Source organism: Bufo gargarizans, chromosome 4, assembly GCF_014858855.1.
Source record: "Bufo gargarizans isolate SCDJY-AF-19 chromosome 4, ASM1485885v1, whole genome shotgun sequence".
Classification (NCBI taxonomy): Eukaryota; Metazoa; Chordata; class Amphibia; order Anura; family Bufonidae; genus Bufo; species Bufo gargarizans.
The window spans coordinates 110,587,098-110,605,301 of NC_058083.1; the positions used below are offsets into that span (position 1 = coordinate 110,587,098).

Consider the following 18,204-nt stretch of genomic DNA (forward strand, 5'->3'; position numbering starts at 1 on the left):
CTGGGAGTACAATACTGATGACCTATACTCAGGATAGGTCATTAAAATTTGATTGGTGGGGGTCAGACTCCTGGCACCTCCTCTGATCAGCAGTTTAAAGCGGCTGCAGTGTACCAAGCACAGCTCTGTGCAATGCCCCCCAGGCCCTTTCACTTGAATAGGAGTGAGCTGCATTTAGGCCATATGACTGGTGAACATGACATCACTGGCCTAGGAAGAGAATGCAGCACTCACGGAAGCCTCCTCAGCAGAGATGCCAGGAGTTGGGCCCCTACCCATCAGATATTGATGCCCTAGATCGAGGATAGGTCATCAACAGTTTATTCTCAGACAACCCCTTTCATGTCATGAGGAATGTGTTATCCTCACTAGGGATGAGTGAATTTGTGTTTTCAAATTTGGCGTACAAGGTTCAGATTATCCATAAATTATGGTCCGTGGTAGTGGAATCCATAACGGAATTCTTAGATAACCCGAACCTTGTACTCTGAACTTGAAGACAAGTTCACGCAACACTACTCCTCACACTACACTACCTTTACGTTTGAAGTGGGAAAGATAGCATGCAGTGTTTAAAAGAAGCGCAATAATGCACTAAATCTGAAATTGCTCAGAAAGTCTTGACAATCTATACTGCCTACTGTAATAAAATCCTACTTCTTGCCTCCAGGAGGCGCTGTCACTACTGTGGGTTACAAATTTAGCAAATATTTAGCAAGATTAGGGGATAGCCTCCTGCTAATAGTCCCTCCCCTCATTTCTACAACTCTGTATGGTAAGGAAGGCCTATGGCTCGCCTAAAATGCAAAATGGATATAAAGACCATGTTTTATGTATGAAATGTCAGTTTATTTTTTACATTATGTGCTGATGAGAAATATCGGTAAACATTTTTGTATGTTACAATAAAAATAAAGAATAATACACTAGAAGTAATGCCATGTTGGTCATGTCCTCGTTCACAGTGTAGTCCTGGTCCAGGCTGGGACATGAAGAGGGGAAAGTGTGGAGCACCAATGTTGTGGACTCACGATGCAGAGGAGAACCTGTAGAGACAAACAGGCCCAGTTCACACTATGCAGTTTAGGCAGAAGGTTTTCATGATCATATTTGTTCACCCAAAAGAATGAAGAGTTGTGAAAAAAGTAGAAATAAAAGTTAGGCATTTTACAAACAAAATTCTGCTTTTATGATTTTTTATTTTTTTTTGCTTTTTAACTTGCTCTTAAAAACACCAGCTGCATTGTGACTGGCTGCTATGAGCAACAAGACATTTTTTTCCTGTTAGTCTTGATAAGTGAGGCCCATTGGTTTCTCGCTCATCTTCCTCTACTTATGTTGTACAGTTAAGGGGTCATGCGCACAACCGTTGTTGGCCGGTGCCCATATTGCGGCCCGCAATAGACGGGCACCGGCCACTTGTGCACCACATCATGGATGTGGACCTATTCACTTGAATGGGTCCACAATCTGGAAAGTGCTACGGAGTGCTTCCATGGATTTTCTGCCCATGCCTTTGTACCTCAAAAAGGAGTGCATGGCCCGTCTGATGGGGATCGCGGACCCCATTCAAGTGGACACACGGTTGTTCACACTACAGGAGAAATATATGGCTGGTCCAACTTTCCTTTGTAATAACAGTTGATTGACTGGGGTTTCAGAGGCCAGACCTGTGATATGACCCCATTCAACAGGTATTTGCAGATTTTGTCAAACTCCTTAAAGGGTTGTCTGAGTTACATGAAAGCCTCTCTAAATGTGATAATGTAAGAAAGGAACATATACTCACTAACCACTGTTTGCAGTGCTGCAGTTCAGGACGTCACCTCTGGTTTCTGGATATGGACTGCAGCGGTGATATTGCAGTACAAGGCATGTAACTGCTGCAGCCAATCGTTGGCCTCTGCAGTATACAGCCACATCACCATTGCAGGCTGTAAACACTGAACAGTGGTGAGGACCAGAGCAGCAACACTGGAAACTGCCAAGGACTAGGTTGTGAGTAAGGCCTCTTTCACACGAGCGTGACAGATTAGGTCCAGATGTGTTCAGGGAAACTCGCACCATTTTTCAAGTTCAGTCAGTTTTGTCTGCGATTGCGTTCCGTTTTTTTCTGCACGGTTGCAATGCGTTTTGATGAGTTTTTCACATGCGTGATAAAAAACTAAAAGGTTTACAAAACAACATCTCTTAGCAACAATCAGTGAAAAACGCATTGCATCCGCACTTGCTTGCGGATGCAATGCGTTTTTCACAAAGCCCTATTCACTTCTATGGGGCCAGGGCTGCGTGAAAAACACAGGATATAGAACAGGCTGCGTTTTTCACGCAACGCAGAACTGATGCGTGAAAATAAATGCTCATGTACACAGACCCATTGAAATGAATGGGTCAGGATTCAGTGCAGGTGCAATGCGTTCACATCACGCATTGCACCGGCACAGAAAACTCGCTCTGTCACAAACTCGCTCGGGTCACAAGAGTCAGACCCCCACCAATCTAAAGGAACCAGTACACTGCAGATTACGCACATTTTATTTATTTATTTTATGCGGGGGGGGGGGGGGGACAGTAATACAGTAGCCTCAAAGTGAATGAGCTATGGAATGTCTCATGCACATTTATTTTGCATATCTTTTACATGCGGAAATTCCCAGTTGTGCAGATTTTAAAATCCACAACATGTTTGCGAGATTCTCTTATGTAAAGGGGCTTTCTCCCATAGACTTTAAAGGGGTTGTTTAAAAAAAAAAGTGGATTTTCTGTTTATTAAATTTTTTAGATCTCATGTGGGTTTTCGACATACAAATCTGCAGAGTTATCCCTTAGCCACAGGATAGGAGATAACTTGATATAACCAGAATACCCTTTTAACTAGAATCTCCTCTTTAATGAAAAAAAAAAAAGTCTTGCGCGTAATAACTTCATAAATTTATTTGTACTGTAAAAAAACATTTCCCGAACTCTTGGATACCACTTGGAACCAAACCCGAGTTCAGGAAATGCTTTTTTTACAGTAAAAATGTGTTTATTAAGTTATTGCGCAAAGTCTCACGAGACTTCGCAAAGCAATAACTTCGGCTCATCGGAGCCAATACATTCTAGTACTGTACGGAGCTCCTCCTCTGTACAGTATTAGAACTAAGTTTTATGCGAATCGACTTCGGATGTTTCAGCCAAATTGAATTCGCGCATCCCTAGTCAAGTGTCAGATTAGTTCAGTTAGGACTAGGATTAATCTAACACACCGTTCCTAGTAACTCTTGATGTGTGATCCATAGTAAAAGGCTACGCCATCCAGTATCACTATGAGCGCAGACGGAATGTAAAATTACAGCGGATTTCATTTTACATTAGGAGTAAGTGACGAATGTGCACTGTAATGTACAAGTATATCACAACTGGACAACAATGACATTATTACACTAGTGTTTGAGACCCGGTATATCGGCCTTTTACCTTTGCACACGCTGAACCAAGTGAGAAATGAGCTGGTCTGTGATTCCGGGGCTGGACTCCTCTGCTAAGCTAAAGGCGTTCTCTAGTTCCTGTACGGATCCAAACGCTCCGGCACAGCGCTGCTCCCTCAGCTGTGGGTGGAGAAAAGACATTTATATACCATGAACCCAGAAGCGGACTGGGAACTTAAAGTGGCCCTGGAAAAAATACTAACAGTGGTCTCATTTTGTAATTGGGTCCAAATTGATGGAAGGCAGGCCAGCAATACCATATTGTGGCACACTATACCACCCCAACAGAGCCAAATACCACAGTCCATCACAAAATACTTTCGCCAGCAGCACAAACTACATCCCCCAAAATTTCCACTGGCCAGCCATGAGGAGGGTCCAGGTGTCCCTCTGGGCATCGGCCCACCGGGAAATTTCCCTGTAAGGTGTATGGCCAATCTGCCCCTGCATGAACCCGAACAACTGCACTGCAACAGCTACCCATAGCCACTAATCAGACTGCTGCTTTCATTTCAAAGAGGCCCCTGAAAACGGAGAGCGGGGCTGAGATTGAGCAACTTCACCATCTCTGAACCAGTTTTAATAAGGCCGGTGCGACATGAAGACTTTTTGTAGCACTAATGATGGATTTTAACAGGCTGCCATAGCAAAGCAACGGGGCACATTAATTAAAGGGCTTGTCTCGCTTCAGCAAATGGCATCACATAGAGAAAGTGAATAGAAGGCCCGTACTAATGTGTTGTCATAGTCCATGTTGACTCGATTAATTTTTCCATTGCATTACACACCTCGTTTCCAGGGGTTACGACCACCGCTGCAGAGCAGATACGTGGTTGGCGCTGGATCGCAGGGTGGTTGTAACTATGGAAACGAGCAGTGTATATTGTGACGGAAAAATTAATCAAGGAAGCAATATGGACAATCACAGTACATCAGTAAGTGCCTTGTATTAACTTTCTTTACATGATAAATGCTATTTGCTTAAGTAAGAAAACCCGTTTAGGGCTGGCGTTTCATTCGACAGTCTTAGGCTACTTTCACACTTGCGGTCGGTGCGGATCTGTCTTGTATCTGCACAGACGGATCTGCACCGATAATGCAAACGCTTGTATCCGTTCATAACGGAACTGTTTGCATTATTCAAAGAAAAGTTTAAGTCAAAACGGATCCATCTTGACTTACATTGAAAGTCAATGGGGGACGGATCCGTTTTCAATTGTACCATATTGTGTCAGTGAAAAACGGATCCGTCCCCATTGACTTACATTGTAAGTCAGGACGGATCCGTTTGGCTCTGCATCGTCAGGCAGAATACCAAAACGATGCAAGCTGCGTTTTAGTGTCTGCCTCAAAACTGCAACTGAGACCAAACGCAGCCAAATTGATGCATTCTGAACAGATCCTTATCCATTCAGAATGCATTGGGGCTGAACTGATCCGTTTTGGGCCGCTTGGGAGAGCCCTGAAACGGATCTCACAAGCGGACCCAGAAACGCCAGTGTGAAAGTAGCCTTAGGCTGGGTTTATGTGTTTTTGAATTATGTTTAATGTATACATTAAATGGATGCCCACGACAAATGGCATCTTTCACCATAAAGTTCCACTTTAAAAAAAAAACTAACAAAAAAAAAAAATATATATATATATATATATATATATATATATATATATATATATATATATATATATATATATATATACACACATACATATACACACACACACACACACACATTAACATACATTTTTTGCTGGACTGTGCAGGATGGATAAGCTTTTGTGCCACACTTTGCATCTTCTTTAAACATGGGACAAAAACATGACATGAACCCTGCCTTTTGGCTTTAATTTCAATAATAGCCTCTTGATAAATATGGAACATATTCAGACTTTGGTTTGTATCAAAGGAACTGTACAAGTCAGCTCAAACCACTCCCGACTTGGCCCAGTCCAGAGCTGCTTCATCCTGAAACATCACTTCAAACCTCTTGCTCCAGTTGGAGACAAAGAACCTTCATGTTGCTGGAACTGAGCTCACCAGTAAGTCCACCGAATCTCAGGGCGATTCTGTAATGTTTTTCAGTTTAAGCTCCTGAAAGGTCTCAGTTCTCCTAATCTTCATTTCAAGACACAGGACCCACTTCTGTAATAGAGCATACCACCTAGTATGGCCCTATTGGCTTAAAGGGGTATTCCCATCTGAGGCAATGAGGGCATATCGGTAGGATATGCCCCCCATTGTCTGATAGGTGCGGGTCCCACTGCTGGGACCCGCACCTATATCGAGAAAGGAGCGATATGCCCACAATGTCCGAAATGGGAATATCCCTTTAAGTTTATAAGAAAGCAATAACGACTCATGAACAGTAGGTGGCACCATCACTGGCTTTTCATACATGTACATCATTAAATACAGTAGAACAGCTCACCTCCTGAAATACTGGAGCTACAAGCGCCGATAAACAGTGGGATCTTGGCAAACGTTTTATAGCTTCTGATGGCTGCAGAGAAGAGCACAATGTAAAGCTCAAGTTTTAGTATTTATTTCATAAACTGCAAACCAGTTCTCAGTAATAATCACACTAGGAGAAGCAAAAACTGCCAAGGCTGGGATCATATGGAATATCAAACTTGTTTTTGCTTTTTTCCTAAAGATTTCATATGGTTTAAGGTTTTTATTGAAAATGTTGTTGTGGTCAAATCAGCTCAGATCATTCAGAAGAGGTCAAGAGAGAAGATGGAAAACTAGATGACAGTCTGACCGATTTGCTATGTAAAAGGCTACTTTCACACTAGCGTTTTTTGCGGATCCGTCGTGGATCTGCAAAAACGCTTCTGTTACAATAATACAACCGCATGCATCCGTCATGAACGGATACGGTTGTATTATTTCTTATAAAACCATGACGGATCAGTCATGAACACCATTGAAAGTCAATGGGGGACGAATCCGTTTTCTATTATGTCAGAGAAAACTGATCTGTCCCCCATTGACTTAGGCCTCTTTCACACTACCGTTTTTTTTTTTCGTTTTGCGGTCCGTTTTTTGCGTTCCGTATACGGAACCATTCATTTCAATGGTTCCGCAAAAAAAACGTTCTGTTTCCAGTATTTCCGTTCCGTTGAAAGATAGAACATGTCCTATTATTGCATGTCCTATTATCCATGGCTCCATTCAAGTCAATGGGTCCGCAAAAAAAAACGGAACACAAACGGAAATGCATCCGTATGTCTTCCGTTTCTGTTCCGTTTTTTCTGAACCATCTATTGAAAATGTTATGCCCAGCCCAATTTTTTATATGTAATTACTGTATACTGTATATGCCATAAGGAAAAACGGAACGGAACAACGAAACGGAAACACAACGGAAGCAAAAAACTGAACAACGGAACGGTTAAAAACGGAACGCAAAACACTGAATTCAACATACTGTAGTGTGAAAGAGGCCTTACATTGTGAGTCAGGATGGATCAGTCTTGCTCCGCACCACATCGCGGACAGAAAAACACTGCTTGCAGCATTATTCTGTCCTCAATGGGAGCGCAACCAAACAGAACGGAATGCATTCTGGTAACTGTTCAGTTCAGTTTTGTCCACATTGACAATGAAAGAGGACAAAACAAGCGTTTTCTTCCGCTATTGAGATCCTATGACTGATCTCAGTAGCGGAATTGAAAACGCTAGTGTGAAAGTAGCCTAGAACAGAAGCCGATAAAAAACATTTTTAATTAAAAAAAATAAAACAACTATCACAAAGATGGTTTTGCCCAAAATACATGTGAATCTATAATTTAAAAAAAAAGTGGCTCCAAAGGTGTCCATAGCCTTTAAAGTGTCATCAGGATCTTCTTTACCTTTCAGCAGACTAAATTACCTTTCTTTGCCTGTAGAATCCATGTTTATGTTCAGAAACCACCTCACTCTCTACAAAATCAGTTTAATGTAAGAAGAACAGAGAGAGAAGGGGAATGCTGCAGCATCTCGCTAAGGGTAAGACCCCATTCAGACGAACGTATGGCCTGTGATCTGCAACACACGGCAAAAGATGGGACATATCCTACCTTTGAAGTGCAGAGGCACGGACCTGGAATCCCATGGAAGGGCTTTCAATCCGTGCCTCTGTACCGCAAAAGATAGGACATGTCTTATCTTTTGCCGTATGTATGTTACGGATCACAGACCCATTGAAGTCAATGGATCTGTGCCACAGAATGGAGTTCACATGGCTGGTGCCCGTGTATTGCAGACCCGCTGTTTGCGGTCCGCAATGCGGACACGGAGTCCATACGTCTGTCTGAATGGAGCCTTACAGTAAATTAGCAGGAGGTGCTGTGGGCAGGATACACTTATAGAAAGTAAATGCAAGCACTAAATAAGCAGAATGCCAAACTTTTTTTATTTATTTATTTTTATATTAGGAGTAATGATTTAACAAATTCAGAAGACAGCTTCCCTAAGAACTTTAGATGGACATAAAATATTCACCTGCTGGTATCCCCACTGTAGGCGGCTCATGGAGGAGGGGCGCATGGTTTCTGGAAATGACCAGTGAGGAGTCTGGGACTGATTTTTGTCATCTTCATTGTCTCTGGGCATAAAAATTATATATTAATAAGGTACAGATCAAAACAGGATCCAAGTACCGTGCATCACAGACAAGGGAGATGGCACACTTTCAAAATGAACTCACAAATCGGAGTCGTCAGAGCTGGAGTCATCACGGTGGCCCTGAGATTTCCAGCGTCGATATCGTTCCACCAGCTCCATAAGGAAGGAGGTTTTCTTGGTGTATCGTAAGATAAAGCGATGTTTAAGCAGCTCCCGTGCTGTAGGCCTCTATAATACAGAACACATGCTGTAGAAGATATGACAACTATTCTCTCTATGTAAATTTCCACAATGTTAATTTTATTGTGGCATACTGTTACAGAATTTCAATAGTGATAAAAGACTAAGTATAAGAGGGTCATTCCAGGACTTTAAATGGAACCTGTCACCAGTTTTATGGTGTCCTAACTAAGGGCAACATAAATAAGTGACTGATTCTCTTAGCAAAATGCTGGGTCACTTTCTTTAATTGACCCAGTCAATCTGCCAACATCTTGTATTGAAAAGCTCCCTGAATATTCATGAGCTCCTGACGCTCCCCGCCTACCTGCTGCTGAATGACAGTTTTTCTCCTTATGAATCAGCAGCAGGTGGGCAGGGGAGTGGCTATAGCTCTGAATTAAAAATACGCTGGACTCACTGACATCACGCTGGACTCAAATCAGCTCATTAGCATGCGGCATCTTTGTGTGTATATTATGAGGTAACCATCTGTCACACCAGTAAGTGAATACAGCTAAGGCACTTTTTAGTAGTTAATGATTGTATATAATTAGTTAGATTATAATCAAATATCCACGACAGGTTCCCTTCAAAGGCTATATACACCTTTGGGGGCATTTTTTTTATTTTTTATAATTGCATTGTACTTATTTTGAGCTCAAAATCATTTTTCCAATTGGTCTTTAACAAAAATATGAAATCCTTTTATCTGTACAGAGCGGACATGCTCTAGTAGCAGCCTGTGGATTTTTTGTCTTTTCCGTCATCTGGGGAGCTGACTGGCTCCTTATCTCTGCTCTTTGACATTATAAACACTCAAAGCTCAATCATTATCTTACTGGTAAGGATGTGGGTTAAATAAGTGTTTATGACCTCTTAGTTTAGAGATAAGGGTTATTAGATGACGGGCACAAAGTGAAAATACCAGTCACACAGTTAGAAAAACAGGTTAACCCTTTGTGACAGAATGGCTCAATATTTTTTTTAATAAAGGCCAACTAAAAATATGATTTTTAACCAGAAATGAGTAGAATGCAATCATAAACAATAATTGCCTCCAAAAGTGTAGATAGATAGTACTAACCCCTTCAAGAGACAGCCATTTTTCACCTTAAGGACCAGGCCAAATTTTGGAAATTGACGTGTCTCTTTATGTGGTAATAACTTTGGAATGCTTTTACTTATCCAAGCCATTCTGAGATTGTTTTTTCGCGTGAAACATTCTACTTCATGACAGTGGTAAATTTCATTCGAAATATATTACCTTTATTTATAAAAAAAATTTAATAAAATTACCCAAAATTTTCTAAATTTTAATTTCTCTGCTTTTAAGGCAGATAGTGATACCTCATAAAATGGTTATTACTTTAGATTTCCCATATCTACATTATGTTGGCATCATTTTGTAAATGTTCTTTTTATTAATTTTTTGGATGTTAGATGGAGTACAATTTTAGATGCAATTTTTTAAATGTTTAAGAATTTCCAAAACTCGCTTTTTAAAAGATCAATGCAGTGATAGTCACTTTGTGGGGCTTACATGATAGAAACCACCCATAAATTACCCCATTGTAGAAACTACACCCCTCAAGTTATTCAAATATGATTTTACAAACTTTGTTATCCATTTAGGTGTTCCACAAGAAATAAATGAAAATAGAGAAAATTATTTTAGCTGAATTTCCATTTTTTTCTGTAAGGCAGCAAGGGTGAACAGCAAAACAAAACAATATTTATTACCCTGATTCTCTAGTTTACAGAAACCCCATATGTGGTGGTAAACTGCTTTATGGGCACATGACAGGGCTCAGAAGGAAAGGAGCAACATATGGATGGATTTAGGAGGGCAGATTTTGCTGGAATAATTTTAAGTTGCCCTGTCGCATTGGAAGACCCCTACAGTAGAAACTATGGAATAAGGTAACAGTTTTATTGGTACTATTTTGCGGAACAAATAATTTTTGTTTGCTTGATATTACACTTTTTGGCACAGTTTTCAGTTTTTGTTTTTTTAACGGTATTCACCTGACAGGACAGATCATGTGTTATTTTCAAAGAGCAGGTTGTTACTAGGGGTGAGCGAATCAAGCTTTGGATCCAAGATCCGAAGTCGATTCATTCAAGAACTTAATTTTAATGCTGTATGGAGACCTGTCTGCATACAGCATTAAAACGTATGTGCTTTCACAAGGCAAAATTGGTTAAGTCCAAAGTCTAGCGAGACTTCGGTGCATAACTTCGGGCTTAGATTCTACGACTTTAAAAACATTTTAAACAGGAATCCGAAGCCTGCTTCAGTAGCGGCTGGTATGGGGTTAAAGAGGTTGTCCACGATTATTTAAAAAAATATATGTTTTAATCCCACCTGCTGAACCTGTGAAGGGATCTATATTTACCTGCTGCTCAGTTTTAACTCTAGCAGTGCCGCGTCACCTGGGGACACATCACCGGCTGCAGAGGTGCACATGGCCCCATCTGTGCATAAAAGTTTACATGTGGAGACCAAAAGTGCAGTGAAGACAGCCTGGTATCCATGGAACCAGAACAAACCAGCAAGGAGCAGGCAAATACAGCCCTTACACAGCTCTGACAATCAGCTGTTTGCAGAAGTCATGGTGCGCCAGACCTAGCACAGCTCCATACACCGTGTAGCGGCTGGGACATTTACTGCAAGCTCAGTCCCATTCATGCGTTGTACACTGTGTAGCAGACTGAAATGTACTGCAAGCTTAGACCCATTCTTTCGAATGGACGTGAGCTTGCAGTACATTTCCAAGCCGCTACATAGTGCGGAGACCCATGTTAGTTCTGGCACACTGTATGGACCTGTGCTAGTTCTGGTGCACCACGGCTCCTGCAAACCGCTGATTGGCAGACGCTGCCTCGAGGTGAACTCCCACCCATCTGATACTGATGACCTACTAAGGATAGGTCATCAATATTAAAATCCTTATAACTTTTAGATAATAAACTTATAGGTTAAAAAATAGTCACCAATCGGGGATCTTTGTTCAAACAAGCGTCCACAAATTCTTTAAATGGTTTGCTGTGCTGCCCTTGCAAAGAAGGAGGGTTATTCTTAGGAATTAAGAATAAGACTCTCATAGGATGGAGGTCAGAGTATGGAGGCTCTCCCTTAGCCAGCTCAATGGCTGTAATGCCCAGAGACCATATATCTGCCTGAGAAAAAAAAAAAAAGACTAAATAACCATTAAAGAAACAATACTTTATGGAAAAAACAATGACGCTGTAAGGCAACCCAACCTTAAAGTCATAGGCAGACTGCTTGATGACCTCAGGAGCCATCCAGAATGGGGTTCCCACAAAGGTGTTCCTCTTGATCTGAGTGTCTGTCAGTTGACCTGCTACCCCAAAATCGGCCAGCTTCACATCACCCTGCTCTGACAGCAACACATTTGCAGCTAAAAATGCAAAAAGGACATTACATAAGCTGCTAGCCAATCAATAATACAAAAGCATTTACCATTTAGAAAAAAGAAAATAGTTTCCCCCCCCCCCATGATAAAACTTTCTATCAATTATCCAGAAATGTTGCCCCCTGGACCTCACCTTTGATGTCTCTGTGAATCTTCCTCTCGGAGTGTAAATAATCAAGACCTTTAAGGATCTCTCGTAGTATGGTGGCTATATAGGACTCCTCCAGTGGGCCAGGTTTTAACTGCAGCAATGAAAGAGAATAGAAGATAAGGTAATGACTCGCTTAACGGCCACGTTGCCGAGCCGTATTGCGGTCCGCAAACGGCAGGTCCGCAATATGCGGGCATCGGTCGTGTGCACCCTGCATCAGGGATGTGGACCCATTCACTTGGGTCTGCAATCTGGAACTGAACAGAGGCACGGAACTCCACGGAAGCACTACAGTGTTTCTGTCCGTGCCTCCGCACCGCAAAAAAATAGAACATGTTCTATTTTTTGGCGGTGCAGACAGATCACGGACCCATTCAAGTTGAATGGGTCTCGATCCGTCCCGGCCACTGCACGGACGTTGCCCATGCATTGGGAACCGCACATTGCACAACGGCCGCATGCATGAGGTTCACATCACACTCACATAACTGAGCCAAACGGAGCCTACGGACCCCATAGACTATAATGGGGTTTGTTAAGTTTCCGCTCAGAGGAAGATTTTTGAAGTGAAGACAAAAGTTGTGCATGCAGGACTTTTGTGAACTCAGCCTTAGGGTACTTTCACACTAGCGTTAAAGGAATCCTGGCAGGCCGGATCCGGAAATACACGTGCAAACGGATACCATTTATTTCCGGATCTGTTTGATAAATGCATTGAAATACCAAATCCATCTATCCGGTGTCATCTGGAAAAACGGACCTGGTAATTATTTTTTTTTACAACTTTGAGGGTCTGCGCATGCGCAGACCAGAAAACCGGATCCGTTTTTCCAGAACACTTGGTACCAGATCCGGCATTAATACATTCAAATGGAAAATAAGTGTTCCGGGATTTTGGCCAGAGACAATACTGCAGAATGCGGCCAAATACCATAAAAGCGACTGAACTCAAGACATCCTGATGCATACTGATTGCATTGGGACAAAACGGAAGCATTTTTTTCCGGTATTGAGCCCCTAGGACGGAACTCAATACCAGAAAACTTTAACGCTAGTGTGAAAGTACCCTTAAAAGGGGTTGTGTAGCCAGTACATATTGATGACCTAACCTCAAATCAGTAGGGGTCCGACTACTGGCACCACCACTCATATGAGAGCTACTTCCTCTATAAAATTACACTGCGTATGGTCTCAGAAGTGCAGTGAAATGACAAGTGCTTGAGCCACCTCCTCCTCAAACAGCTGATCGTCGGGGGTGCTGGGATTTGGAACCCCACCAATGAAATATCCCGAGGATAGGTCATTAATATATATTGGCTGCACCACCTCTTTAAGACTTCTGAACACCTATCCTTCAGCAGAAGTAGCAGCACACATCCATGCAGGGCTCTGACCGAATTTCTTCTCTCAGTATGCGGTGTGAGAGCTCTGGCATACATAGGACCACAAGAGCGGCCTTTTGGCATATGTTTGGGCCGGAGAGCGTTGGCATAGATTTTCCCACAGTATATGTACACGTAGTATGGCATATCTTGTAGAAAAGTATCTGCGTGATATACTCGCCTATTAGCTGCATGCCTATAGAGTGGCGTATACAACAACCTGCTGTCAGAGGTTGAACATGTATACTTGCCCTCTGATGTTACTAATGCCTCATTCACACAGTCAGTGTTTTTGTCAGTCAGGGATCTGAGCTAAAACCAGGATTGGAGCCTCCACAGACATAAGGTAGAAGGGAAAGCCGCACCTGGTTTTGGCTCACAATCCCTGATGGAAATCACTGACGTGTGAATGAGGCCTAATACATATTCTTACCAAGTCCAGTGCAGATCCTCCACCCAAATACTCCATGATGATCCACAGCTTTGACCCCTAAGGAGGACAAAGAAACACATTTTAGCCAGTTATAAAGAGAACAGAAAATTAGGGACAAGACAGAAAACTAATCAGATACATCAACCTTGCAAACCAAATTACTTCTGGAAACTGAGTACAGACCAATGAGGATGACACCTGCTACAGGCACATACCGTACTTCCATGTGCCTTCCGCCACATGATGTGGAGGCACCATATGGGCACACACAGCATTCCTAATGCCAAACTTCACCCACTGACTCCAATTATTACTAAAATATTTTTTTTTTTCATTTTTATTGGACACCTCTGTATTAAATATACATTTAAAAAATATACTGAAAAATAAAAAAAAAACTGAATTAGACTTACCGGTAATTCAGTTTCCATGAAATAACCATGACGGCCACAAGGAGATTGACCCATGACCTCTGTGGGGGCAGGAAACAGAAGAGGTTAAATTTCCCCCTCCCACCACCACACCTCAATGTTCCAAAGATATCAAGTGCCAGAAGTGTATTAGTATTTCCCAGTATTACATCATACCAGAAAAATACCGGTGAAAAAACTTCAAACAAAAAGAAAGGGAATATATGGGCCGTCATGGTGATTTCATGGAAACTGAATTATCGGTAAGTCTAATTCCGGTTTTCCCATATCATCACCATGACGGCCACAAGGAGAGTTATAAAATTACTTCTTATGGGGGGTGGCAACCGCTTGAAGAACTTTCCGACCAAATGAGAGGCCAGAGGTTCCAGATAAGTCTAAGCGGTAATGTTTCACAAATATGTGAATACTAGACCAGGAGGCAGCCCTGTATATATCATCCAGGGAGGCCCCTGCTCTTTCAGCAAACGTAGTGGAGACAGCTCTGGTAGAACGTGCCCTAATATTGGAAGGAGGATCCAGATTTTGATTCTTATAGCATAGGGTAATGGTGTCCTTTATCCATCTTGCAATGGAGGATTTTGAGACCCTGGATCCCTTATTTTTTTCCAGCAAATTGGACAAGCAGGCTGTCAGACTTCCTGAAGTCCTTAGTGGCTTCTAAGTATCTAAGGACTGTACTCCTAACATCAAGGGAATTACATTTCTCCTCCTCCTGATCCTTAGGATTGTTGAAGAAAGATGGAAGGAGGATCTCTTGGCCTCTGTTGCGGTCTAATGCTACCTTTGGCAGGAAACCTGGGTCTAATTTAAGCACAATCTTATCATCAGTGATGGAAAGGTATGGTTCACGAATAGAGAGAGCCTGAATCTCTCCTAATCTCTTAGCAGAGGTAATTGCTATAAGGAAAGCGGTCTTGAATGAAAGTAATTTAATTGAACAGTTCTCCAACGGCTCAAACGGGGAACACATAAGGTTATTGAGTACTATATTTAGGTCCCAGGTCGGGGTGCGGGATCTTAAGGTGGGTCTAAGTCTACGGGCAGCTCTTATAAATAGTTTAATCCATCTATGGTCTGCCAGGTCGGCATCAAAGAAGGCGCTTAATGCAGAAATTTGAACCTTTAAGGTAGATGGAGAGAGGCCCATATCCAGACCCTTTTGTAGAAATTCCAGAATCTTTTGAATGTTAGGCCCTTCAAGATTTGGATTCTTTTCACCTGACCATGAACAGAACCTTTTCCAGACCTTCAGGTATAATCGCAGATGTCACTTTTTTCCTGGAGCATCTCAAGGTGGCTATGACCTTGTCCGACAGGCCCTGAGACTTTAAGAGGGAGACCTCAGGATCCAGGCTGTGAGTTTCAGGAACTCCGGATGAGGATGTAGTAAAGGACCTTGGTATAGGATGTCCCCTCTGAGTGGGAATCTCACCGGGTCGTCTATTGCCAGTCTTAGGAGTGGGGCGAACCAACTCCTTTTTGGCCAGAACGGGGTGATCAATATCACTGTGGTTCTTCCTTCCAGAATCTTCTGAATGACCCTCGGGATGAGAGGCAATGGAGGGAATGCGTACACTAGATCCCAACACCATTTTAGAGAGAAGGCATCTATTCTCCAGGGATGATCTCCCGCATTTAGGGAGCAGAATGTTTGTAATTTCGAATTCTTTTTTGATGCAAACAGGTCTAGTATAACTCCTAGGAACCTCACCTTCGTGGATGGTACTAACATTGACTTGGGTTTGTTCACTATCCATCCTAGCTGTGACAGACGGGATAAAATAATATTTCCAAGTCCGACAGTAGGAGCTCTTTTGAGTCTGCTATAATTAAAAAATCGTCCAGGTACGGAACTATATTTAACCCTTCTTGTCTGAGTGGGGCTATCATTTCTATCACCAGTTTGGTGAACAGCCTTTGTGCGGCTGAAATCCCGAAGGGTAACGCTATGAATTGGAAATGGAGAATCCGATTGAAAGGGTCTAGGATCGCAAACCTTAGGTATCTCTGGTGATCTGGGTGAATGGGAACATGCAAATAAGCGTCTTTCAGGTCGACCGAGCACATAAATGCTCCTAGCTTTATCAGGGGTACTATGGATTTCAGAGACTCCATCTTGAACTTCCTGTAAAGAATAAACTTGTTCAGTTGTTTCAGGTTTATAATAGTTTCGAAAGTCTCCTTTTTTACTAAAAATAGGGTTGAATAGTACCCTCGACCTCTTTGAGACGCAGGAACTGGGATTACTGCTCCTTTCTTCACCAGGTCCTGGACTCCCTGGAAAATATTCAGGTTGGCGGATCTGGCAGGCATCCTTGTGATGACAAATCTTGGAGGGGGGAAGAGAGGTGAACTCGATCTTGTAACCTTGCCGAATGATATCCAAGTCCCAAGGATTTTTTGATGTTAGTGCCCATGGACCTATGAAAATCCTTCAGTCTCCCCCCTACAATGGCGTCATTGTTTATCTTCAAATTTAGTTTCGGGTTTAAGAAGGAAACCTCTTCCTTTACCCCCCTTGGGATAAGCCCAGCGGCCTGACTTGCCTTTCCCCCTAACAGCCTTATTTTGTCCACTGTATGACCGAAAGGACTGGTTCCTTCTAAAAGACTTTTCCTCAGGGAATCCTTTTTTCTTATCAGCCGCTTTCTCAAGTATCTTGTCTAGGACCGGCCCGAATACATACTCTCCTGAAAAGGGGATAGATACTAACTTCTGTTTAGAAATTCTATCACCCGACCATGACTTGATCCATAAAGCCCAACGAGCCGCATTGGAAAGTCCGGCCTCCTTAGCACAGAATCTAATAGATTCAGCCGAGGCGCCTGCCAGGAATCCTGTAGCTGACTTAAGTAGCGGGATGGACTGCAGGATTTCTTCCCTAGAAGTCTTACTACTTAGGTGGTTTTCAAGCTCTCCTAACCATAAGTACATAGACCTAGCAACAGACGTTGCTGCAATGTTGGTCTTAATGTTATACATTGAGGCCTCCCAGGATTTTCTCAAAAGGGCATCTGCCTTCCGCTCCATAGCATCCCTCAATTGAGCAGCATCCTCAAACGGCAGGGCATTTTTATTGTTAACTTTCTCCACCTGCCCGTCTATTTTAGGGGTCTCGTTGAACAATAATTGATTTTTAAATTCCTTGGATACTCCAAGTCGTTTTTCTGGTTCTGACCACTCCTCCAAAATCATCTCTCTTATATGTTCATTTATTAGGAAGACCTTGGATTTTTTCACTCTAAGTCCCCCAAACATTTCGTCCTGAATGGAGACCTAGGGGCCTCTTCAATCCCCATTGTCGCTCTGACTGCTTTTAATAAGTCACCCATTCCTTCTGAGGAAAAATAAAATGTTCTATTACTTTCATAGATTTCTCCTTCAGAGAGAGAGAGAAATCATCCTCCCATTGTATGGAAGTGGAAGCTTTATCATCAGCGTCATCAGATCCCGAGGTAATGATCTTAGAACGCGGACGTTTGCGAGAGGGCTCGTCTTGGGAATCAGATGGAGCGGCTTTAGCGGCCCCAAGTTCTTCCTGAACCACAGATCTGATACTATCCATAAGGGAGGATTGTTCCTGCTGGATCACATCAGAAATACACTCTTTACAAAGCTTCTTTCCATATTCATCAGGCAATCTTTTAGCACAAGAGATGCAGCGAGGAGGTTTTTTAACCTTTTTTTGAGCCTCCTTAGCCTGAAAATAAATAAATATGTAATAGAGGCATCAGAACATATGCCTAGCAGAAATTTCAATGCCATCAATAAGCGGACCCCCAGAGGGATACTTACAGGAGGCAGAGAGGGAGCATCAGGCTCCATAACAGTTTGCAATTCGGGACCTGACATCTTCTGGAAGTAGAACCGCATACACAGTACTTACAGACCTCAGATCAGCGTTCCATGGCCTTCCCGCCTTTTATTCAAACCGTTCTGCCTTCTGCGCTTTACTTCCGGGTTGCGTCACCTGACTGAACCCGGAAGTGACGTCACAGACGTCGGCGTGCGCACACGCCGGCCGCTACACAGCCCGACCCACTGGGGAGGAGGAGGAGGAAGTTTG

The 18,204-nt window shown here is 42.6% G+C and overlaps 1 protein-coding gene across 2 annotated transcripts in view; it reads right to left on the reverse strand.

The window, feature by feature from the left end:
* Nucleotides 1-827: 827 nt before the first annotated feature.
* STK25 (serine/threonine kinase 25) overlaps nt 828-18,204 on the reverse strand; it is a 116,326-nt gene continuing 98,949 nt past the window's right edge. For both annotated transcript variants that reach the window (XM_044288811.1, XM_044288810.1), the window contains 9 exons: nt 13,705-13,761; nt 11,872-11,980; nt 11,566-11,723; nt 11,296-11,481; nt 8,162-8,307; nt 7,957-8,059; nt 5,900-5,971; nt 3,460-3,590; nt 828-1,046 (listed from right to left, as the gene is read on the reverse strand). In XM_044288811.1, the coding sequence (XP_044144746.1) occupies nt 1,028-1,046; nt 3,460-3,590; nt 5,900-5,971; nt 7,957-8,059; nt 8,162-8,307; nt 11,296-11,481; nt 11,566-11,723; nt 11,872-11,980; nt 13,705-13,761 (981 nt within the window). In that variant the 3' untranslated portion in view covers nt 828-1,027. The remainder of the gene's footprint in view (nt 1,047-3,459; nt 3,591-5,899; nt 5,972-7,956; nt 8,060-8,161; nt 8,308-11,295; nt 11,482-11,565; nt 11,724-11,871; nt 11,981-13,704; nt 13,762-18,204) is intronic.